The sequence below is a fragment of the Miniopterus schreibersii genome (genome assembly GCF_964146895.1).
Source record: "Miniopterus schreibersii genome assembly, chromosome: 10".
In the NCBI taxonomy this organism is placed as follows: Eukaryota; Metazoa; Chordata; class Mammalia; order Chiroptera; family Miniopteridae; genus Miniopterus; species Miniopterus schreibersii.
The window spans coordinates 76,253,858-76,275,959 of NC_138110.1; the positions used below are offsets into that span (position 1 = coordinate 76,253,858).

General features: G+C 50.1%; 2 protein-coding genes across 2 annotated transcripts in view; both read right to left on the reverse strand.

The window, feature by feature from the left end:
- The window catches only part of NAPB (NSF attachment protein beta), a 282,410-nt gene that overhangs the window by 133,199 nt on the left and 127,109 nt on the right, over nt 1-22,102 (reverse strand). The window lies entirely within an intron of this gene.
- On the reverse strand, nt 7,535-13,653 carry CD93 (CD93 molecule). The gene is made up of 2 exons (XM_081148756.1): nt 11,581-13,653; nt 7,535-11,357 (listed from the first exon to the last, which is right to left on the reverse strand). The coding sequence occupies exons 1-2, from the start codon at nt 13,503-13,505 to the stop codon at nt 11,333-11,335; spliced, it is 1,950 nt and encodes a 649-aa protein (XP_081004882.1). The 5' UTR covers nt 13,506-13,653; the 3' UTR covers nt 7,535-11,332.

Here is a 22,102-nt window from a genome sequence, read left to right on the forward strand (position 1 = left end):
TGTTTGTAGTTTTATTCATACCGGCCAAAACTTGAAAGCAACCAAGGTGTTCTTCAGAGTGACAAGCAAACTGTGGTACATCCAGACAACGGACTATTCGCACAAAATCGAAATGATCTCTCAAGCCACGAAAATACCCGGAGGAACCTTAAATGTAGGTTGCTAAGTGAAAGAAGCCGATGTGAAAAGCCAACACATTGTATGATTCCAACTCAATGACTTTCTAGAACAGGCAACACTATGGAAATAGTAAAAAGATCAGTGGTTGCCAAGGATTCAGGGGAGAGGGAGGAAAGGAGAGGGAATAGGTGTAGCACAAGGGATCTTTAGGGCGGTAGAAACTATTCCGTATGACAAGGTAAAGATACACACATTTCATACATTTGTCAAAACTCTTAATACTAAGAGCGAACTCTAATATAAACTATGGACTTTTATATGAATATCAGCCCATGAATTGTAACACATGCACCAAAGCAAGATGTTAATAATGGGAGAGATTGCTCGGTAGGGAGGAAAGGAGGCATGTGGGACCTGTCTATACTTGCAGCTCAATTCATCTGTAAAACTTAAAAATGCTCAAAAATATTTTATTAAAGCCCCCCTCACCCCCTTAAAAAACAGAAAAAGAGAATCAGAAGAAAAAAGTAAGTCCTAAAAACAAAAATCTAGTAAACAAAATGACAGGTTTAAATCCAATAATCTCTGATACCATCAATATGATTTCTAGAACAGACAAACTAAGCCAAAGTGATAGAAAGCAGAGCAGTATTTGTCTGTGGAGATGGGAATTGACTGGGGGAGGGAGCACAGGAAACTCGCGGAGTGAAGGAATGGTCTGTGTATTGATTAAAGCCATGGATGAGGGGGGTGTATATACTTATCAAATCTTATCAAGTTGTATAGGTGGAACTGGTACCTTTCTCTGAACATTAATCTTACTTCAATTTTAAAAAATAATTTAAAAAATAAAAATAAAGAAGGGCTGCCTTGCAAGGCTATGTTGTGAGCATGAGATGAAAGTGAGACCCTGGTGATGGAGGGCCAGAGGAATGGAGGGCAGCCAAGCTTGGCTTTAGCAGCGCCGGTTCCCATCTCTGAACACTGTCATGTGACAAAAATAAGCCTCCTGTGAACCAGGATTTATTATATTCAGGCACATTCACTGCCAAATATTACAAGTATTTAACAAACAAATAGAACCAGAATGAAATACCTAAAACAGATACTAAACAGTATTGATTCATTTGCATTCAGGTAAGAATCATTTATAATCCACATCTATTCTACGCAAATAGATGTAAACATCGAGATAAGTGCTCCCAATGACGAATTTTTAATAGTCTAAACAGCTTAGCTAAAAATCTCTAGTGAACCTTACTTCCCCAACAAACCTTTATTTTACTTTTTTATTTCACTTGTTGGTTGTTTTCTTGTTTGTTAAGCTAATGCATGACTTCATGCCAGACCACATGACTCCAAATTTCAAATAACAAAGCCCAAATGAATCATCTTTTCCTATACTCAAGAAAGATAAATGCCTCATGCCAAAGACCATTCAACATGTAACCAAAGTTAACAAGCAGCATTCTATCGCAGCCACAAATCATTAAGCATCACGTCCGATCTCCCAGCATCAAAGAAGTTGTTCTAGGCATCTGGTCTGCTCTGTGCAGTGGAAAAAGCCTTTTAATGAAAGGCCACGACTTTATTGTTGACACTGGTTTCACTTCAAACTTGGCATCTGCAGTGCCCAAGAGCCCTTCCAAAGTTGTTTTTACTTATACATTTTAATAACATGAAAGGTTGATTCCTTAATAAAAGATGATCCCTTAAAAGTGCTGGGCCTAAAGCCAAAGGACAAGGGTTTGCCTGTGGCCATGTTTCAGGAGGAAATGTAGTTAGATGATCTGAGGAAGGGAGGGTGAAAGAAAGACCCAGCACTGTAAACTTAGAAAGTTAGTGCTCAGCATGGGGAGGAAAGCGAGCTTGGGGCAGGCGGAGAGGGCTTTTCCTCGTGATGTATTTGAGTGTTTTGATGGAGGCCAGTAAATGAAGGGAATGGATTCCGGTGCTGGCTTGGAGGGAGGTAGAGAGAAGATTGGTCATGGAAAGGGGTGTCCCCCACTCGTTGAAGCTTAGCAGAGGATTTAGACACACAACCAGCAACGGAGAAAATTCTGATAGTAGAAGGCTAGCTCCAGCCTGCAACAGTGCCATTCGCTTTTTATTACCGCTGAAAAAAATGAAGTCCAAAGCAATCATGTTTTATTGTTTTACAAAAATACAGACCACAACTTTTAAATATTTATTTTATTTACAACACCAATAAGCTGAAGTTTTAAATCAACTTTATTGAGATATAATTTACATACAATAAAATGTGCCCATTTTACATGTATGGTTTGATGAGTTTTGACAAACACAAGCATCCACATGTGACCACCACCCAATCAAGACACAATACTTCCATCCATGCAGGTCCTTCAGGGTCCTCTGTGGTCAGTTCTCACTCCCACTCTCCCATAACCACTGATTGATCTACTTTCTATCACTAATGATTACTGTTACCGATCCTAGGATTTCATAGGGATGGAATCATATAGGGGGTATATATATATATATATTATTGTTGACAGTATTACTGATGTCCCCCATTTCCCCACCTTGACCTTCCTCCACCCAGCCCCTGCCCCACCCCCAGGCCTTCACCCCGCTATTGTCTGTGTCCATGGGTTATGCACATACGCATATAAGTTCTTTGGTTAATCTTTTCTTACCCCCTCACACCCCCACCCCCTCTTCTCTGAGATCCCTCAGTCTATTCCATGCTTCTATGCCTCTGGACCTATTGTGTTCATCGGTTTATTTTGTTCATTAGATTCCACATATGAGTGAGATCTGTGATACTTGTCTTTCTCTGCCTGGCTTCAGGGTTTACTCTTATGTGTCGGGCTTACTCTGTTCACCATAATGCTTTTGAAATTCACCCATGTCATTGTGTTGATCAGAAGTCTGTTTCTGTTTCTTTTTATTTTTATTTCTGATGCGGAGTAACCCACTGTAAACCACAGTCTTTATCCATGTACCTGCTGGTTGTCTCCAGGCTGAGGCTGTATAAATAAAGCTTCTGTGAATATCTGTGGCCAAGACTTTGTGTGGGCAATAGATTCCTCTCTCCTGAGTCAGTATCTCTGGGTGGAATCGCTGGGTCATATGTGCATGTTTAAGTCTTTAAGAAATTAGGCAGCTGCTTTTGAAGAGGTTGCACTGTTTACATTTCCATCAGCGTCTAGGAGAGTCCCAGCTGAGGAGCCGCTTTGCTGGCAGAGCAGGTGACCCGTGCCCACTGCACTCCCTCCTCCCCTCCCGCTGCACACGGCCCGGCCGTCATTGAGACAAGACAGAATGGAGACGGCCACTATGGGGGTCAATGAGGGTACCCGCATGGGACCTGCCCTCAGGTCTTGGGTCTCAGGTTGCAGTCTCTCAGGGGAGGGCAGAGCTTCTGAGTAGTTTTGGCCCGTGAGTGTGTGTGTGTGTGTGTGTGTGTGTGTGTGTGTGTGTAGTTCACAAGTGTAAGTATGTTCAATTGAACATAAGATATTAAGAATAACCCATAATTGCTGAGTGCTCCACCTTTCCTATTGTGAATGGGTTGGAAGGCCAGCTTGTCACTGGCTGGTACTTTTTAAATTGCAGGTCCAGTTCCCATTCCCATTTAATAGGAGGTAATGAGACCTCTCATGGCTGAGAGCGGGACTGGGAGATTTCACACCCCTGCTCCTTCACCCGGGAGCTGTGTGACCTTGGGCAAGTTTTCTAACTTCTCTGTGCCTCAGCTTCCTTATCTATAAAGTGGGGATGACCGTGCTGTCTGTTTCTCAAAAAATAAACGCTACTCTCACATCTGGTAGGTAGTAAAATTGCAATGAATTTTTCCTCTCCATTGCTTTAGTATGAAATAATATATCCAGTTGGTCTTCAGTTCAAAAAACATTTGATGCTCGGCTGGCATGGCTCAGTGGTAGAGCGTTGACGCATGAACCAGGAGGTCATGGTTTGATTCCCCAGTCGGGGGCGTGCAGGAGACAGCTGGTGAATGACTCTCTCATCATTGATGTTTCTCTCTCTCACTCTCCCCTCCTCTCTCTGAAATCAATAAGAACATATTTTTTAAAAAACATTTGAACTCAACTATGTAAAGCACTGTGTGAGGCACAGTAAAGGTACATCTCTGCCCTCAAGTGCCTCAGAGCCTCTTCGGAAGACTTGCCGTGTAGCCACTGGGCCTTCACGGGAGGGCATTAGGGAACTCCTGAGAAAGAAGTCCCTTTTCAGGGACCCAGCTTCCTCTTGGGGACATCACACCACGGCTTTGGAGGAAGAAAGGGGTGTTCATTGAGCACCCCGTTGTGCCCAGCCCCTGTCTAGATGCCTTGACCAAGAGACAAAAACTCCTGCTCTGGAAGAGTGTACACGCACTAAATAACCCACTGTGAGAGGAAAGAAAGACGGGACATGTCACAGGAAAGAGGGGAGGCATGGGGCATAGAACCATCGAAAACTTGTTTCCAGAAGAAGCGTAAAGAGATTGGATGGGGTCACGCTCACAATAATAAGAGAAGAAAATGACCCCAAACTGAATAAAACAGAGGCTCTCCAAACGGAGTCCCTGCCCAGCAGCAGCTGGACCCAGAAACCTGTCAGGGGTGTGAATCCTCGGGCTCCATCCCTGCCCTGCCTTCTCAGAAGTTCTGGGCTGAGCCCCAGCTGTCTGCGTGTCAACAAGCCTGGGGGAACTCCAGGGGACCCCAACAAGTGTTGGGAAGCCACTGGAACCCAGCTCCCTCCTTAGACGGAAAGTGAAAGAACCACACCCGTGTCTCTGAGGCACAACCTGGAACAAAGGGAACCGGCAAATAAGGAAAGCGCCAGGGGAGGGAGAGGAAGGAGAGGAATCTCCAGGAGAGGAAGCGAGGCCTTGGACGCCACGCTGCGAGGAAGTGGCCCGCCGTCTGCGGCCTTCCCAGGGACAGTGGCTGGGCTCGGGTGAGCCACCCTGTGGGTGGGGAAGGAGGCGAGGAAAACCTCCCTCCCCTGACCTCTCAGAAAAAGGCAAAACCAACCGAACCAAAAACACACTCAGTGTTAGCTCCGCTCCTATGAAAATGGGGATCCCTGAATCCCAGGTGACCGAGAGAATCATGTAGAAGTCGTGGCATCTAAATAGGTGTTAGACAATCAGAGGACAGCATAGGTTTATATGAGGGAGGTAACAATTAAGGTAAGCGTTTGAAGAACACACATAGTCCTCATAAAGTTTCAAAACATTAGAGGGGAAGAAATAAAACAAAGAAACCTCCGTGAAACCAGAAGCAGGGAAGAAAGAAAGGACAGAAACACCAAGAGCATGTTACAAACAGAATAGACAGAATCTGCCACCGCACAGTGGTCAGTAATCTCAAAATGTGGTTACACTACATTAGTAATGTAAATAGGTTAACTTCTCCCATTAAAAGACAAAGACTTTTTTGGGGGGCCCTGGCCAGTGTCGCTCAGTGCTTAGAGCATCGGCCCACGCACCAAAGGGTAGCAGGTTTGATTCCCAGTCAAGGGCACATACCTGGGTTACAGGTTCCACCCCCAGCCATGGAATGTACATAATATATATGTTATCCTTGCCTTTTACCCAGCTATTGTTTCTTAAAAATGTACTTTGTATTGTGCAATAGATATGTCTGTAGAGATCACTTTTTTTTTTTTTTTTTGGCAAATGATTCATATTTGACAGATTTACCTAGCATTGAACTCATTTTAGCTAGCAGATAGCAAAAGTCACCAAGAGGAGTCACCTTTAAAATTTGGTATTTTTGTTCACGGGATTCTCCTAAGACAGGAAACACTGGCTTCGGGTTTTTCAGTGTGAAACAGCAGACTGTTAAAATGTGCACGTGTGTGTGTGTATGGCTGAGTGTCTGTGTGTTTATGTATATGTTTGTGTGTTTGTGGGCTTTTCTGTGAGAGTTTGTGTTGTATGTTTGTGGGGCATATCAGTGTGTGTGCATGTGTGTGCGTGTGTGTGTTGAGGGCCAGCCACAGTTGTACATATTAAGATATACTTTCTAAATGTATTTTGTTAGTGACTAGACTTCTTGCTAAAAGGATCAGCTTGAATTAACCCTGAGTAATGGACATTTATAGCAAGTGTCCTGTCCATTAGCATAACAGCAGACACTTGATCCTACCTAAGCCCTGTTCTTGCTAAACACAGTCTGAAAAGCAGCTGGATTCGGAACTGACCACCGTCTGCTGCCCCAACTTCCACTCACAGAGAGATTTATGCAGCCAAACAACAAACGATCCGGCCAGCCTGTCCAATTAGCTAAATAAACTGGAAATGCTTGGCCGACAAGGTAGTGATGCTCCTACGATAATTAGAGCAGGGAGTCTTTGCATCACTCCAACTGGACATGCTTAACCCTGCACCAGGTGTCACCAACGCAATAAAAAAGATGCAGGGAATTCAATGGTGAAGATGGGGGCACAGAAGAGTGGACTCTGGTTCCAAAGGCAAAATTTGAAAGCACTCAATCAGGCCTGGGTCTCAGGAGCTGGGCCACTGGTCACACTGCAGCCCAGGCCCTCTGCATGTCCCTGTTCCCGAAGGCAGAGTGCCGAGGGACAGTGCAGGCAGGAGGGCACTGCCTTGCACCCACCTCATGCTCTGGGCTGCAGCTGCTTCCAGGAGGTGAAGACATGGAAACGGGGCAGTCACGCTCCTTCCTTTCAGCAAGTCCTTGAAAAGGAAAATGGATCTATGTAGTGATCGTGATGCTGAGTCTGCCGTGGATTTTGAGTCGTTCTAAAGTATACTGAAACAAGTAGACAACAAATGCATTTCAGAGTTTATTAGATTGGATGTGTAATACAAAGTGCACAAGACCGCAAGCCTGCCACTTCTTGAGGCTGAGCCAAGATGCCACGAAGGTTCTGGAAGGTTCTCGGAGTTCTAAGGACCAGTGCCGTGCTCAAGCGTGCCCTCCCCCCAACCCGCAAAGCACTGGTGCCTGCGATGAAAATAAACCCCACCTCGAAATCCCATGATTCCAGAATTCGTGGAACAAGTTTTAAATACACATTTAAAAATACTTACATTCCCGTTCAGCATTCATGAAATGATTAGACATTTATAATCACACCTAATACAGCAGAACAAGGCCTTGCATGCAACCTAGTTCAAGCTTAAGCCAAATATGCAAAAAGAGCTTCAGCCCAGGGGAGCAGAGGGCAAAACCTGCGGGAAGAAAGCACTTGCCATCTTGCAGGTAGAAGGAGCTATTCGAGAAAGGAATTCTAGAGTTGCTTCCTAAAATACATGGGCATTCACTTTAAGAACAGACCAAAACACAAGTCATTTTTTTAAAACAGCACTTCAGTTAGTAATTAGTTCCTGAAATCTGGGATGGAATAAGTACTTGATTGTTGGGTAAGGGGGGAACTTTGAGCATTTTGTCTTTTCTTTTTTTTTTTTGGTTGACTCCACAAACCACACAGATTGAAGCTGTGGGTTTCGCAGCCAGATAGGAACAGCTGTTCACAGGGCTCGTATCTCAGATTCCCACACTGACCCTATTGTTTAGGGTGATGGAAATATGTAGAGCCATTAGCCATTACAGGATTTGCAGCTGCTAGAAAGCAATGCTTTCCTGTTTTCCTGTTCTAGACAATGGAGAGATTTGGGGGAGAAATAACACAAAAAGGCTTTAAAAAAACTGCATTCGTTTAAAGTTAGTACTTTTGTCAGATCTCATCTCTCTTTTCTTAGTTTTCACAAAAATAGTTATGGAAAAGAAAGTTGGAATAAAAGAAACTAATGATGAAATCCATTTTCTTCAAAGGTCGCTCCGTGCTAAGAGTCCAGGTCCCATCACAACACGCTGGACCAGTGCCCTTGATTAGAATGTAAGAGACAGCAACGCCCACTCGTGTGTTTAAGAGAAAAGAGGTTCCGTCTCTACCCAGTTCTTCCTTCATGATGTACATGGGCACGTATTACATGTTCAACCTTTTATCCCGCCTGTTCGCCGGATCATGGAGAGATGTGAGGAGGAGCCTTTGCCAAGGGTTGCCAGGCTACCACTGAATAACACTTAGGGCTAGAGATGGCCTTGCCAAGCCTGACAGTGACTGCACTCCAGAGTCCTCCTGTCCTCAACTCAGAAACCACTTAATCCGCCCACTTAATGGTGCTGGGAAGACGCCATGTGGCTGAGTAGCATCACATTGTCGGCACTAAGATGACCGAGCTGCCTCAACAGCTGCTTGTGCCTCGAGGCCACACTGCTGAGCAGTGGCGGGTCATCCTAGAGAGGATCCTCCCCAAGTCCACCACTCCTTAGGCATCTCTGGATAGTTGCCCCCCCCCCCCTTGGTTTTCTCTAGGTCTCAGATGCTTTAGGGGGACTTGTCCTGCATCAGGCTTCTATGAATAGCAAAGAAGAAAAAAGAGCAATGATTGTCCCTAAAAGTAAGAAATGGGCTTGGTGAGCTGCATGTTTAAAGGTGTCCTCCCCCCTTTAAATTATCTGCCCTGGGAGGTGAAGGGTAGGGGGAAGTGTGTTCATCCCAAATACAGGTTTTCTAAGAGTTTCCTAGAATGACTGAACTATGGGAAATACTATTTGGACAAAAGTCTCCATTGCCTTTGAGCCTGTTGCCAAGTAGACCCTTCTCCCTCTCCCTATTGTTTCACCTGTTCTGCGGCTCAGCAGGTCAGAAACAGAACAGCACCTGGTCTGTCCCTGCCCAGAGCCACTGCTGGTCGGGTCTGCACACGGCAGAGCCACCTCTCCCCATGCTCAGTCCTGTCCATCTCTCTGCTTGGGTCACGACGGAGCCACCTGGGGCCCCTGTGAATAAGTTGGAAGTTAGCCAATGGCCACACAGCCCACAGACACTGGTTTATGCACAAGCATTCGACTGAATACCTCAGACGGAATTACAGCGGGGTAATGGGGGAACAAGGCGTCTGTTTGAGGCCAGTAGTTTCATCAGATTCTCCGCCTGAGGTCATCCAGGTTAAGGATGGTGGACAGTGGCGTGAGAGCAGGAGACCTCACTGGCCTTCGGGGGGCCAACTCTGCCAGAGCAGATTCTGAGAAACTGCTCTTCACCAACCCATGTAGCCCCTCGTGGGGGCTGTAGGAGCATCGAACGCTGTGCAATGACAGGGCATGTTGGTGACCTCAGCCCGTGCAAGGCCCACAGGATCACAGAGAACTTGGGCAGAGCCCAAAGTAGGAACTTCTCCTTCACCCCAAACAAAAAGAAAAACTGTAAAAACCTAGGGGGAAAGCTGTTGAATTTGCATTTATTTCATGTAAGTGCACATACTGGTCAGCAACACATCTGGCCAAGTCTTTGAAATCATCTGAATGGCAAAACAGCTGGTTCCCATACAAGAGGCCACCAAGGGTCCTGTGGTCAGCGGGCACAGCTTTTGTCTCCTTGAGTGTTAAACACCACTCGTTCCAGGTGAAAACCGACTTTAAAAAGCAGGACTTCCAAGCCCCTGCGAGGCCTCCCAGAGCCTTCATTCTCTCTGTCACACACCCTGCAGTTTTCATTGTCTTTAAAAAATAGTAAACGGTAGCATCTGCATTTCAAAATTGGCAAAAACAAAACAAAACAAACTTCCTTGACTCTGAAGGCAGCCGTGCACCTGACACTACTCCCGCTCAGCATGGTAAACTCTGGGACAGCTGCATTTCTAAGGCAAAACCAGAAACAACAGGGTGTCCTCCATCTGAGAGGCAGAGTTTAGAATCTGGAAGGAAACACATTCCCTCTGTACTTCTGCAAGGCGGCAGCGGAAAGTCCCCAGGCCCCTGCAGGCCTCTCGGGCTGGCTCCTCAGGCAGTTTGGACCATTCCAGCTGCTTCCTGCCTACACAGGCAGAACCGCCCATCACTGACCACCTCATAAGGGGACACCTCTGCAAGTGAGCCCTTAAAAGTGAGGGCATCGATTCAAGTTGCTTTGAGTAGTGCTTGTAGTTGCCAAAGATCTTAGTTGCTCTCTCTTTCTCTCTTCCCTCCCTCCCGCCTGCCCCCCCTTTTCAAGGAAAAGAGAGAAAGAAGACACAAGTTCCCAAAGCGGCACTGGGACAGTCATGGTGCGTGACTGGTCTCTGGCTTTTCTGAGAGCTACAGCCACGAGTCAGGATCAAGTTGTCAGGATGCAGCGCGGACTGAGGGCTGTGAGCTGGGCTAAGGGCTTTACGCCGACGGCTCTGAGCTCAGGGAGTCCTCTCGCCCCCACGTGCTTTAGGAGCAATCAGGGGGAGACTCCCCGCAATTCCTCCGCCTACGTGTGGTCAGAGCACGGAAACCCAGAGCTGCCCCAGGTGAAGGCAGGGAGCCGGGGCAGGGCGGGTGGGTGTCTTGGGGATGGGCAGGCTTAGAGACAAGTAGTCCTTGGCGTTTTCCTTACTGGTGTTCAACTCATCAACAGTCGAGTCTGTGCTGACATCAGAACATTTAGATGAATTTAGATCCAAGTGCTTGTGGAGCAAACCCCTGGCCTCTCCAGCACTTTGGATTATTTCTTTTCAAAACCATTTTAACTCACTTCGTACAACTTCTGCCACATTTCTCAGGTTTCACTAGCAAATAAACCCAAGACTATCAGAAACTTAAGACAGAGACATGCGAGTTCTAAACTCCCCCCTCCTTGCTAACGAGACCGTAGGTGGATTTCTGGTCACGGTGGAGGATTTTGACGACACGAAGGTCGGCAGGACTTGCGATGGGAAAGTGCGCGGATGTACATGCAAAGACACTCAGTCCTAAATATGTTCCCTCTGGCAAAAATCAAAACAAAACTTCTTATGTAATTAAATAATAATCGACTTAGTCTCCATTATACAAATTAGCACAATCACACCCCTTTTCTTCTTAGTTGACTCCAGGGAGCAGAGAAGCCGTTCAGAGGAAGCCCATGAGCACCTGACTCCGAACCCAGCATCAGTGCAGAAAGGTGAAATCGGTCATATTTGAATTGGACAAGGGGGAACGAGTGACAATCGTTAATATTCACAAAATTCCCGCAATGACGCCACAGCCCGTCGCTTCCACTTGGGAATGTCACACGCGTTTAGGATACACCTGCGCATTCCCAGTTGCCAGGCTTTTAAGGAGAAAGTTTACAACCGTTTGCTAAGATTCCAGTCCGGCCTTTCAGGAGGATGTGGGTCCCGCCTTCTGACAGAGGATGTGAGCTCTGAGGATGGCGGCGGCTGACTGACAGTGTCTCTGGGGCCACCTCACCTTCAGCAGTCTGTCCCAGGTGTTGGACTACGGGAAACAGAAGGTGACAGCATTGGAAGCTGCTGTGCCCAGCCTCGCATGGCTATGCCCTGGGGGAGGCCCGTGGGCACCCAACCGCAAGCTGGGCAGCTGGGCTGGGCCTGCCGTCCAGCAGGGGCCGTGCCCGCCCCGCCCTCCGCCTGCGTGTGCGGGGCTGTCGCCCACCCCCCCGCAGCTGCCCCTCCTGCCCCCGCAGCCTCCGCGTCTTTACCTGTACTGGTTGTCCACGGCCCTGCTTTCAGCCCTCTCCGGAGCCCAGGAGTAGCTGTCTGCCGCACGCTGGGGCTTTTTCTTCTCCCTCTTGGCTCGCCGCTTGCGGTAGACCAGCAGCCCCAGGGCCAGAGCCAGCAAGAGCAAGATAGCCACCACGGTGCCCAGGATGTAGAACAGGAGTAGCTTTTGCCCGTCGGTGCCCTCATTCCTTTGTTGGACCACGAAATCCCCGTCCGTAGACTCCTCATGGCCCGTGGTGGCCGTGGGGTGATGGGTGCCAGGCTTCATCCAGATTCCAGGGGACCCGCTGCTGGCCAGAGCCTGGGATGGCGTAGGGGTGGTAGAGGCATTGGATGGAAGGAAGAGTCTCCTCTTGGTGGGTGCCACCTGGGAGGTGCCCTCAGGGCCTCCAGTCGGACTTGAGGTTGTGGCAGAAGGCACCAGGCTCCCCTCTCGGTCTCCTGTGTTCTCCCCCTGGGGACTCTCAGCAACTGGTGTCCTGGACATGGGGCCCATGGTACAGGAGACCCCGTTCGGGGCCAGCTCCCTGCCTGGCAAGCAGCCGCAGCGGAAGGACCCTGGCATGTTGAAGCACAAGCTGTCACAGGGGCTGCCCTCAGGGCCCGCACACTCGTCCACATCCTCGCACTGGGTGCCGTCCTTCCCGGCCACGGCGTAGCCGTCCTCGCAGGAGCAGTGGAAGGAGCCTTCTGTGTTGGCGCAGCCCTGGGCGCAGGGCGAGCGGCCGGGGGCACACTCGTCCACATCCTGACAGGCCCCCTCTCCAGGGCTGCCAGGCTCGTAGCCCACCCAGCACTGGCAGTGGAAGCCCCCGGGGGTGTTGACACACTCCTGGGCACAGGGGGAGTCCTGGCACTCGTCCACGTCTATGCAGTCCCGCTGAGTCGAGTCCAGCTGGAAGCCCTGGGGACAGTGGCACGTGTAGTTTTTCCCCAGGGGCCCGGGAATGCACGTGGCCATCCCTCTGCACGGGCTGGAGCTGCAAGGGTCCCGGGAGGCACAGGTCACCAGGTCATCCAGCAGCCGGAACCCCGGGCGGCAGCCGCAGCGGAAGGAGCCATCCCCCCCCTCGAAGCAGTCCTGCTGGCAGCCCCCGTTATTGAAGCTGCATCCGTGCTCAGGGCTGACGCAGAGGGGCCCTGTGATGCCCCAGTCGAACACATCGGCGGCCTTTTCTCTGCACAAGAAGTCCTGCTTCCTCTTGTCCCCATCGTCACAGGCCACATTGGCCAAGGAGGCGTAGGGCACAGCCTCCAGGGAGGAGCTGGTGGCATGGAAAGGAGTGATGTAGTTCACCTGGCCTGGGCCCCCCAGGGACAGGGGCCGGCACATGCCTTTGAAGCTGAACTTGCACACAAAGCCCTCGATGCTGTTCCCAGGGGAGCCCGGGCTCCCACAGGGGCCCTCAGACCACTTGGCGAGGTAGCTGGAGAGGGAAGGGAGGGACGGGTCCAGCAGCAGGGACACGCAGCGCCTGGAGATGCAAGTGCTCTTGGCCTCCTTGTGCCAGTTGGAGTAAAGCGTGTCTTCCCCACCACCCACCCAGCTGAAGCCCTTCAGCGGCAGGCTGGGTTGTATGCACTTGCCCTTTTCTCGCTCGAGTCCTATCCAGAACTTGCCTGACCGGGTTGCCAGGGGCACCCTGGACTGTAGGAGCTGGGCCAGTAACCGCTGGACGTGCCTGGCCTCCTCCTCGGTCCTCACCGTGGCCAGGTTGCCCCCATTCCTGCTGCAGTGAAGCTGGGCCTCCTCGAAACTGAGCCTGTCCTGGTGGGCCGAGTAGCAGGCGGTCCCCGCGCACACCACGGCCTGTCCCTGGGCACCAGCCCTGGCCCCGGGCTGGCTGGGGAGCAGCAGCAGCAGCAGCAGCAGCAGCAGCAGCAGGCGGGTGGAGGTGGCCATCGCGGCCTCCCTGTCGCCCTCAGCGGGAGGCTGGGAGCCTGACAGTGCCAGCGCCTGCCCCGGCGAGCTCAGAGGGGAGCTGAGGGCTCCGACACTGACACTCCGGTGCCGAGAAGGACACAAAGGCTGCGGGCTTTTCACGTCCCCCTGACCCAAGGCGCGTCCGGTGCTGTTGTATTTCTTATTTCTCACCGGATACTGGAACTTCCTGCAGTGAATAGTTTTCTGACTCCTGTTGCCTTCATCGTGGCTTTGTTGTTCATAAAAGGAGCCAGGCAGCTTTGCTGGGTCCCTGGCAAAGCTCTGGGAAAATGTGGCCACATGGCGGGAAGACAGCTCGGGGACCCCCGCTGCTTTATTTGGGTTCCATTCTCTCCCATCTGTACGGGGAGCTTAAATGACATGCTACAGTGTGAGCAGAGACTTTTGGGGGCCAGGAACTGGAGAAGCTCACTGAGTAACCCATAATAAAATTCCACTTTGGTTTGCAAATAACCAGAAAGGGGAAAAAAAATCCTCAGACTTGAGACACAAGGCCAGCGATGGTTATAATTTTCAGCCTTTTTTAGAAGCAAAGCGGATTTTTTCTTTCTCCTATCTCATGTTCCCTTCGGCCTCGGGAGTCCCTTCATTCTGAACTTTAAATAGAGAGGCAGTTTTTAAATAGGAACTGGGCCGTGGGAAAGTCTGAGTGTCTAATACAGTGCCAAGCTCCTCGAGAACATGAAACCAAATTGGGTGAAACTTAGCAGTTTTCGGGGTTTCGCAATGCAAATATTGTGTTGGGAGGAGGCGGTGCACAGAAAGCGTCAGAAAGAAAAAAATGAAAATGTTTCTGGCCTCCTGGCACTGGGCTTGACTCCTGCCTCCGCGGCTCAGGGTTCCCAGGAAGGGTCTGGAGCCCTGGGCCTAGAGGCAGGATCCAGGCCTGACTCCTGCTGCCTTCGTCAAGCTTCTGTTGTTCCGAAAACGAGCCAGGAGTCTTTGCTGACCACCTCCCGCGCAGCAGCTCACCAGGCCCTAGACTACAAGGGGTTTCTCCAGTGTCACAGATCCGTTTTGCTTATTGGGGCTGTCTTTGATTAGGGTCCCCCAGAAGTAGATCCTGAGATAAGGGTTTGGGGCAATTGGTTTATTTGGGAGGAGAAGTGAGACAGGAAAAGGAAGAGCCAATGCAGAGGGACTGAAAGAGCAGGTGACACTGGGGTTCCTGGACCTCTGTTCCCTGGGACGCTCTGAAAGACTAAGTGGCCATGTGGCAGGCTTCCCAGCTGGGGTTGGAACAGGTCTCCTCCAGCTTCCCTCCTCACTGGTGGCAGCAGCTTCTTGGTGCTCTGGGACGACTGTGAGGGCCCAGTACACCAGAGGGGACACAGGTGGAGGATTGAGGGACAGCCAGGGGCTGTGGGTGTAGCCATATCAGCCCCCTACAGAGATTTGAGTTAGGGTCTAATGGGGTTTAGGAACTCACTGGCCTTCAGCTTCCCCTAGGCATAAACAGGGTGCCCATCTCAGATTTCAGCTGGAGATCCTATTTATTTTAATAAGGAATTTGGGATAGTCCAGGGGCCCTCTCTCTGAACCCACGGGATCTTCCCTGTGCTCTCGGGGCCTATGGAGATCCATCCATCATATATCCATCACCTATCTATCCATCTGCCCACCTATATCCATCCATCCATCCATCCATCCATCCATCCATCCATCCATCCAAAGTTAATGAAGCCCCTACTATGTGCTGGGCTCAGCGCTGAGATTCTGGGATGGAAATCCTGCCTTCATGACCCTTTTAAAGTCTGAGTGGACAGATTTGAACACATTGAGCAGTTGCAACTGTGACAGGTACCACAGGGAGAAGCTGAGGGTGTCAGAAGGTGTCTTGACCTGGTGGGCAGTGGGCCAGCTCAGCAGGGGAAGAATGACAATGAAGCCGGAAGCTAAGGGAGGAGCATCCAAGAGGGGAGGGGACAGCACATACCAAGGCCCTGCAGTGGGTGGGTCGTGACCTTCACAGGGAGTAAAGGAAGGGCAGTGAGACCACATCCTGAGGAGTAAAAACGAAGGTCTGGGAAGGTGGAGCCCTGTGAGTCCAAGCAGTGGAGAGTTAGGGCTGCTTAGATCCGCGGGGAAACACTGAGGAGCTGACATGCTGAGATGCTGAGATGGGCATGAGGAAGAATGCCCCCTGCTATGGAGTGGGGCGCGGGCTGACGGACCCTGAGCAGCATGAGGACCGCTCAGCAACTGACTAGTTTCCCGGGCATAGAGGATTGGGGCTTGGACTGAGCTAGGCCCCTGGGTGAAGGACAGCAGATTCAGGAGATGATGGGGGGCCTGACCAGGCCATTCTTGGTGCTGCATGGAGTGGCAGGGGGCCAAGGGAGGCACCCAGGAGGACTTCATGGATTCCTGCTTGTGCCACCACGTTCCGGGGTCTTGAAGGCTGTGTCTACTGGAGATAAGGAAACAGGGCCTGGGCTGGAGAGCAACCTGAGAGGGCTGACTCTAGAGGCTGAGAGTCTCCCAGAACCCTCACAGGGTGACTTGCCACCTCACAATTCTGAATTTGCTCCCAGACCTAGTGAGGTAGCCAGGTTCAAGGGGACCTGGGAAGGCTGCTGTCCTCAGACTCGGGCCAGCGTAGCTAGGTATACATTTAGGCTTAGTGAATGGCGATGTTGATCTCTGCCTGGGAGGAGCTGCATTTCTAAAGGTTTATTTATAGGCAGGTGACTTCTTAACATTCTCTAAAGTCAATCTGACTATGTTACCTTGAGTGGCAATGCAGCTGGCGTGGACTCATAGCCCAGAACCTCTCTTCTGGTTCAGGCTCCTGTCTGCAGCCCACAGCCAGCTTCCTCAGTCAACTGTTGAGATCCTACAGGATTCAACGAGCCTGCTGCTTGTTACAGCTTGTCAGCCACTCTGATGGCCAGATCTTTTTCTTCTTTTGGTGCAAGCCATTGTAAGGATTCTAGAATAATCACAAGTCTAACAGTGTGGTATGTGCCTGGAGCCATAGCCCCATATCCACTTTCATTCTGGAGTCTCCGATCTTTTTGAAAATTGTCTTAAAAATGTACTTCACACTATGCTGGAATGGGCCATTCTGGCTGCTAATACGGGGATAGTTAAAAATCTCAATTATTCTGGAGCAGAATGATTGGTTTATGGACTATTCAGACGTATGACTTCTCATTTTCTTTATATTTGGAACTAAAAATTTCAGCGAAGGAGGGTACACAAAACACCATACACTTGTCCTAGAACACACAGCAGGTGTCCAATGTGTACCGGTCACTGTCCCCAACTTGTTCATTCACTCCACAGATGTGTATGAGACCCTGCTGTGCACCAGACTCAGTGTTCTGCACATGGAGGGTGACGGGACATGGGTTTGGTGCTCAATGGGCTTTGTATTAGACAGGTGGGTGAGGGATGAGAGGACAGCCCCTGATGGAGAGGGCCAGGCATGGGGGACACTGGCTGGCCACCGTGCTCTCAGCAGCAGTTCTGGTGTGTAAAGGGCAAGTTCCAAAGGTGGCCCAGGTAGGCAAGGAGCACCAGAGGTCCTGGGCAGTGGTCAAGGCATCCCAGAGAGGAGGGACCGTCTGCAGAAAAAGGTCTGCAGAAAATTTAGTTTAAAAGTTGTTTTTTTCAAATTATCTGTTTATTTTCACCAAGTCCCACTAACAAGGTCAATGACAAAATTCTCCTCCCCAAAAAGACACTTTGGTTGGTCTAAATTCTAAGCAATCGTGGTAGCCATGGTTATTTTAATTACAGATACACAAACTTCAGATTAGCACCTTTTAATTACTTACCCTTTAACAGACATGGGTAAGTAATTTCCCAAACCACATTTGCTGGAGACTTGGAGCTTTTCTTTTTCAGAGACTTCTCTACCTTCTCTGTTTGGCTCCTTGGCTGGGGAAACAATCTTCTAGATTTTCCCACTTCTCCTAAACAGTCTCATACTATAATGTGTCACACACAGCATCTGTAGAAAGCGTGCCCTGCTGAATGTTGTTTTTAAAGTTAACTCGTGCTCACCTCCCGGCAACTGGCTTTGATGAGCAAAGGCTGCTTGTCAGCATCAGGAAAGAGAGAAATCACACAGAGGAACTGCACTTTCAGCAGGATCTCCCCACACATCGCATCTCCAGCCACAGCTCCCGGGGCGAACCGCGAGCTTGGAAATCCTGATGCAGGGCTGACCCACGTGATATCCAAGATCCCTTTGGCATTTACAGCATTCTCAGATGTTCCAATAAGTTTTCCTAACAACTTAGCCCTGTTCAGATGATATAATTTTACAGAAATAAAAATGATCTATTTGATCTCACATACCAAGATTCGATTCTCCATGAAACGAGAAAAATAACACAACAGTCATTTGGAAAAAGGTCATGTGGGTTGACTAGAGAAGATGTCTTTTCTTTTTGGAAACTAACTCAGGACTCTTGAAGATTCCTGAGGATTACAGACTAGATCTGAAGAATCAAGCATCTCAAGCACCCATCGAACACCTCCCAGGTGCCAGGTGCACCCAGCTTCACACCAAGCACCCCCTGGGCGGCAGCCGTGCACCCTGCTCCAGGAGCCCTCGGGAAAGCTGGGCCCTGTCCCCCCAGGTCAGAACCGCTGCTGTGCCTGGCCTGGCTTCGGTTGGCACCGCCAAACTCAAATGACTTCAAGCAGTAATTTTCAACCTTTCTCACCATGGCACGGAAACTGATTACTAAAACTCTGCCGCGCACCCAAAACCATATTATATATTTTGCCGATCTGATAAAAAATTGCTTTGACTTTGATTCGTTCCCACCGGATGGCTAGTGTTGTGCTGGCTGTTGCCCCTCTTTTATTTGACAATCTAGGGTGGAACAGGTGAGTGCCCCCGACTAAACAGTCAGGTATTGCGCGTTGTAAAAATTCTCGAGGCGCATCAGTTCAAACTGACCAGTTTGACTCAGAGCAAAGGGGAACGATACCGCCCACCTTCTGTAGGGGTGATCACTGCTCAAAATGTGACACTTGCCGGCCCTGTGGCGTTGAGCCCGTATCTTTCCTCTCTGGGCCTCCATTCCCTAATGGGTAAAGGGTGTCATGTGCGCAGGGGCGTATGGATGAAATGAGATGACTTAGTAAAGTGTTCGGCGTAGCCAGTGCTGCATCGCCTTTGCCGTTGTTAGCCATGTGACCACAGCCTGATTTACTATCTGACAGTCCTTACAGTTACGGTTATCATTTCTGCCCTTGGTGACTCTCAGGGGAGCCACCAAGAACACCCCAGGTGGATGGAGTGTCAGCAACATAGCATCTTCCCTAAGATCCCAAGCTGGGATCGTGCCTGACAGCACCCCCCTGGCACCCAAAGAGGCCTGCCTGCCTGCCACAGTGGCGTGGGGGCACACGCAGCTAGGGGGCCTGGTCAGAGCAGAGAGATGATGTGGGCATGGCCAAAGGTGTCCTTGACCAGGAACCAAGGCAGATGTGCACAGGGAGTGGGAGGGTGTGTGTATGTTATCAAAGCCAGCGCTGTGACCTAAATCTCAAAGTGTGCCCAGGGAGCTTTTCCCACTTGCCCTGTGGTCCATTGCTGGTGCATCTTTTTGCCAATCCATCACCCCACTCCTGGGGCCACAAGTTGTTGTGGGTATCTGGGACCAGCCAGCTCCATGTGGGCACCCAGGGGCTTCTGATCTGCAAGGGCACTGCCCCCTTCAGAGGCCCAGGCCCTGCTAGCTGGGACCAGGATAGAGAAGGCGACAGGCACATACCATCTTAACCACCATACAAAGATGCCATCAGAAGGCTCACGAGCCCGTGGTTTTGGAGCACGGACATGCCAGGTGCAGGCCCTGGGTCAGAGCTGGGCCTGTCTCCCTTGGACATGAGCAGGCCTTGTCTGTGGGCTGTGCAGCCTTCAGATACCTCTGTCAGGCTCTGGCGTTTCCACTCTGTTGGGGGGTATGCAGCTCCCTGAGCACCCTGGGGGCCCTAGAATCTGACTCAACTTGGGCATTTCCCAGAGACATGGAGCCCCCCCTGTGGTCCTGACGCGCACGGCTGGAGGCCCGAGCCCCTGGCTCCAGATGAAGGTGCCCTGTGGGTCCTGCTGCAGTGCCTGGTCCAAGCTCTGATTCAGGGAATGAAGCAACTCTCCTGTGCCCTCAATTTCCCATCTATAAGGCCCCGTGTGACACCCTGAGCCCCTTCACGCAGTGGGAAGAGGAGAGCAGGAGAGCCAGACCACAGAGGAACAAAGCAAGACAAGCCCGGCCACCGACGGCACCCTGGCCTCGATCAGGGCACTTAGTGGGCAAACAGGTGAAGGGCGCTCCTGTACTGACCTCCCATAAAGAATGGACTGACTGGGCTGGCCGGTGTGGCTCAGCGGTTGAACGTCGGCCTAGGATCCGGGAGGTCAGGGTTTGATTCCCGGTCAGGGCACATGCCTGGGTTGGGGGCTCTATCCCCAGTCGGGGGCCTGCAGGAGGCAGCTGGTCAATGACTCTCATCATTGATGTTTCTCTCTCTCCCTCTCCCTCCCTCTCTCTGAAATCAGTGAAAACATATTTTTAAAAAAGAAAGGAAGAAAATAATGGACTGACTGAATTTAGTTCAATGCACTCATTTTGAAAGTAAACGCAATTGTGTTTTTAATATCCCTTTTCTTGCAATCACAAAAATGTGCCTTTTTACAAGCTTTTGTTGTTCTCAGTTTCCATGTCTTCCCCTCTTGGTGGGAAGGGTTTAAGGGGAGGAAGGTGGGCAAACAGGAGGAGGTGGGATTGCTGTAACCAAAGAGAGCCCCCAGGGAACACAGGCAGGGGCTGGCAGGAGCAGGTGTGGTGACAAGGTGAGGGTCGGGGTGGGGTGGGCACATGAGAATCTGTCCCCAGAGCGCAATGACAGAGAAGAGTCCTTATTCACCAGGCATTCCAACCAGGACTGGATTCTCCTAGACAAAAAAGCACAACTGGCCCCCCGGGACCAGCACCCAAGACGGCAGTCAAAATAATGAAGACCCATGACGTGCAGTCTCCATGCCTCCATTTCTGGAGCATTCTGCTACCGTGGCTGCCCATCACCTGGACTTGCCTGCCTCAGCTTGGGGTTATTTGTCTGATTTTATCTTACGGGTAGCTGACTTTCATCATTAAATGAAACAGGAGTCTCGTTTCCCATAAATGTCCTGGATTGTGTGGAGTTTCCCTCTGAAAGTCTGAATCACCCTGTCCACACCCTACCTGTCTCTGGCACCACAAGGGAAACTTGCCTCTTTGCAGAAACATCTCTATTTCCTCTGAGAGCCCTGGTTATATCATCTCCCTTCCCCAGCTCTTTCTAGAAGATAGAAGTTGGAAAGTGCCCTGAGCTCCGCTCTGGGAGTATAGAACAGTGTGCTTGGGTCTCTGCTATAATATCTGGTGTCTCTCAGCTCCCACTCAGTGAACACAAGTAGCAGTAGAGCCTCCGAATCACTTCTAGACATTGGCCTCTTTGTCTCAATGAGAACTGTTGGTCCCAGGTTGGGTCCAGCTCTTGGACACTTTCTGTTAGAGCCACACACTGTTCTTCAAATTTTGAATGATCACTATTTAAGAAGTGTAAGAGTCTACATCAAGATCTGGATTTCTGGCTTCTCTTAAAAAATCAAAGTGTCTGTCAACATTAGCCCCTTTCTGGCCTGGTGATCAGTGGCCATGCCTGCACCCAGGTAGGTGCTGTACTGCCAGGTCCTGTAGCCTTGGGGGCCTCAGCTTCACTAAACAGCAACCCAGGAGCCTACCTGCCTTCCACCTAAAGCCACGAGACCTAGTTCTGCAGCTGGAATTTATCCAGAACCTCTTTGGGACTCTGTGTGCATTTCTCTCTATAGGAAGTAGGGTGTATAGAGAGTTCTAATTATAATGTCTTATAAATCCTTGATGCCTCCCCAATACATACCCTCTCTTATCCTTCCTGCGAGAAGCTCAACTGTGTCTCTGTTGGCAATAAGCTTTAGGAGATGCCAGCAGACTGCTCTGTCCAGGGGTTAAACCCAAACAAGTCTGAGCCAGCACCTGGATCAGCTCAGACATGTGACACTGACTGCCTATGTGATGTGGGGAGGTACTGGGGTGCTTCTCGGAAACTTTCCCCTGCCCTGCAATAGAGAAGTGACAAACGGTCATCCAGGCTGCTGAATGATCTTCTGAGTGCTGGTCTGCAAAGAGTCAGGACAAGCTGGTGTGCTCAGAAAGGGGGAATATAAACAGGAGAGGAGCCTGGGTCCCAAAGGCCTCATTGAACTGCTGACTCAGTCACACCAATCACCCTACCTGAGACTTCTAATAAGAAATTATTAGCATTTTCAATTGCTTGAGCAACTTCTACTTTGGCTGTTACTTGCAGCTGAAAGCATTCTGTCCAGATTTTGGAGTCCTGAAGATTTTACTCCACAGAACAAGCTCTGACCCTGAGGCCTCTCAAGTCCTTCTTGGGTCTGCAGACATTGGGTCTATTTGCTGAATCAGTGTGACACAACAGTTGTAGGGGGAAAACTCTGCTCCCTCCACATGTATTGGAAGACAGAAAAGTCTTCTAGTTGG

Excerpts from the sequence above, each read along its gene's own strand:
- CD93 (XM_081148756.1), bottom strand. The coding sequence starts at position 13,505 with ATGGCCACCTCCACCCGCCTGCTGCTGCTGCTGCTGCTGCTGCTGCTG. Across the intron at positions 11,358-11,580 it reads GCCGTGGACAACCAGTACAG|TCCAACACCTGGGACAGACT; the intron begins GTAAAGACGCGG and ends TGTTTCCCGTAG.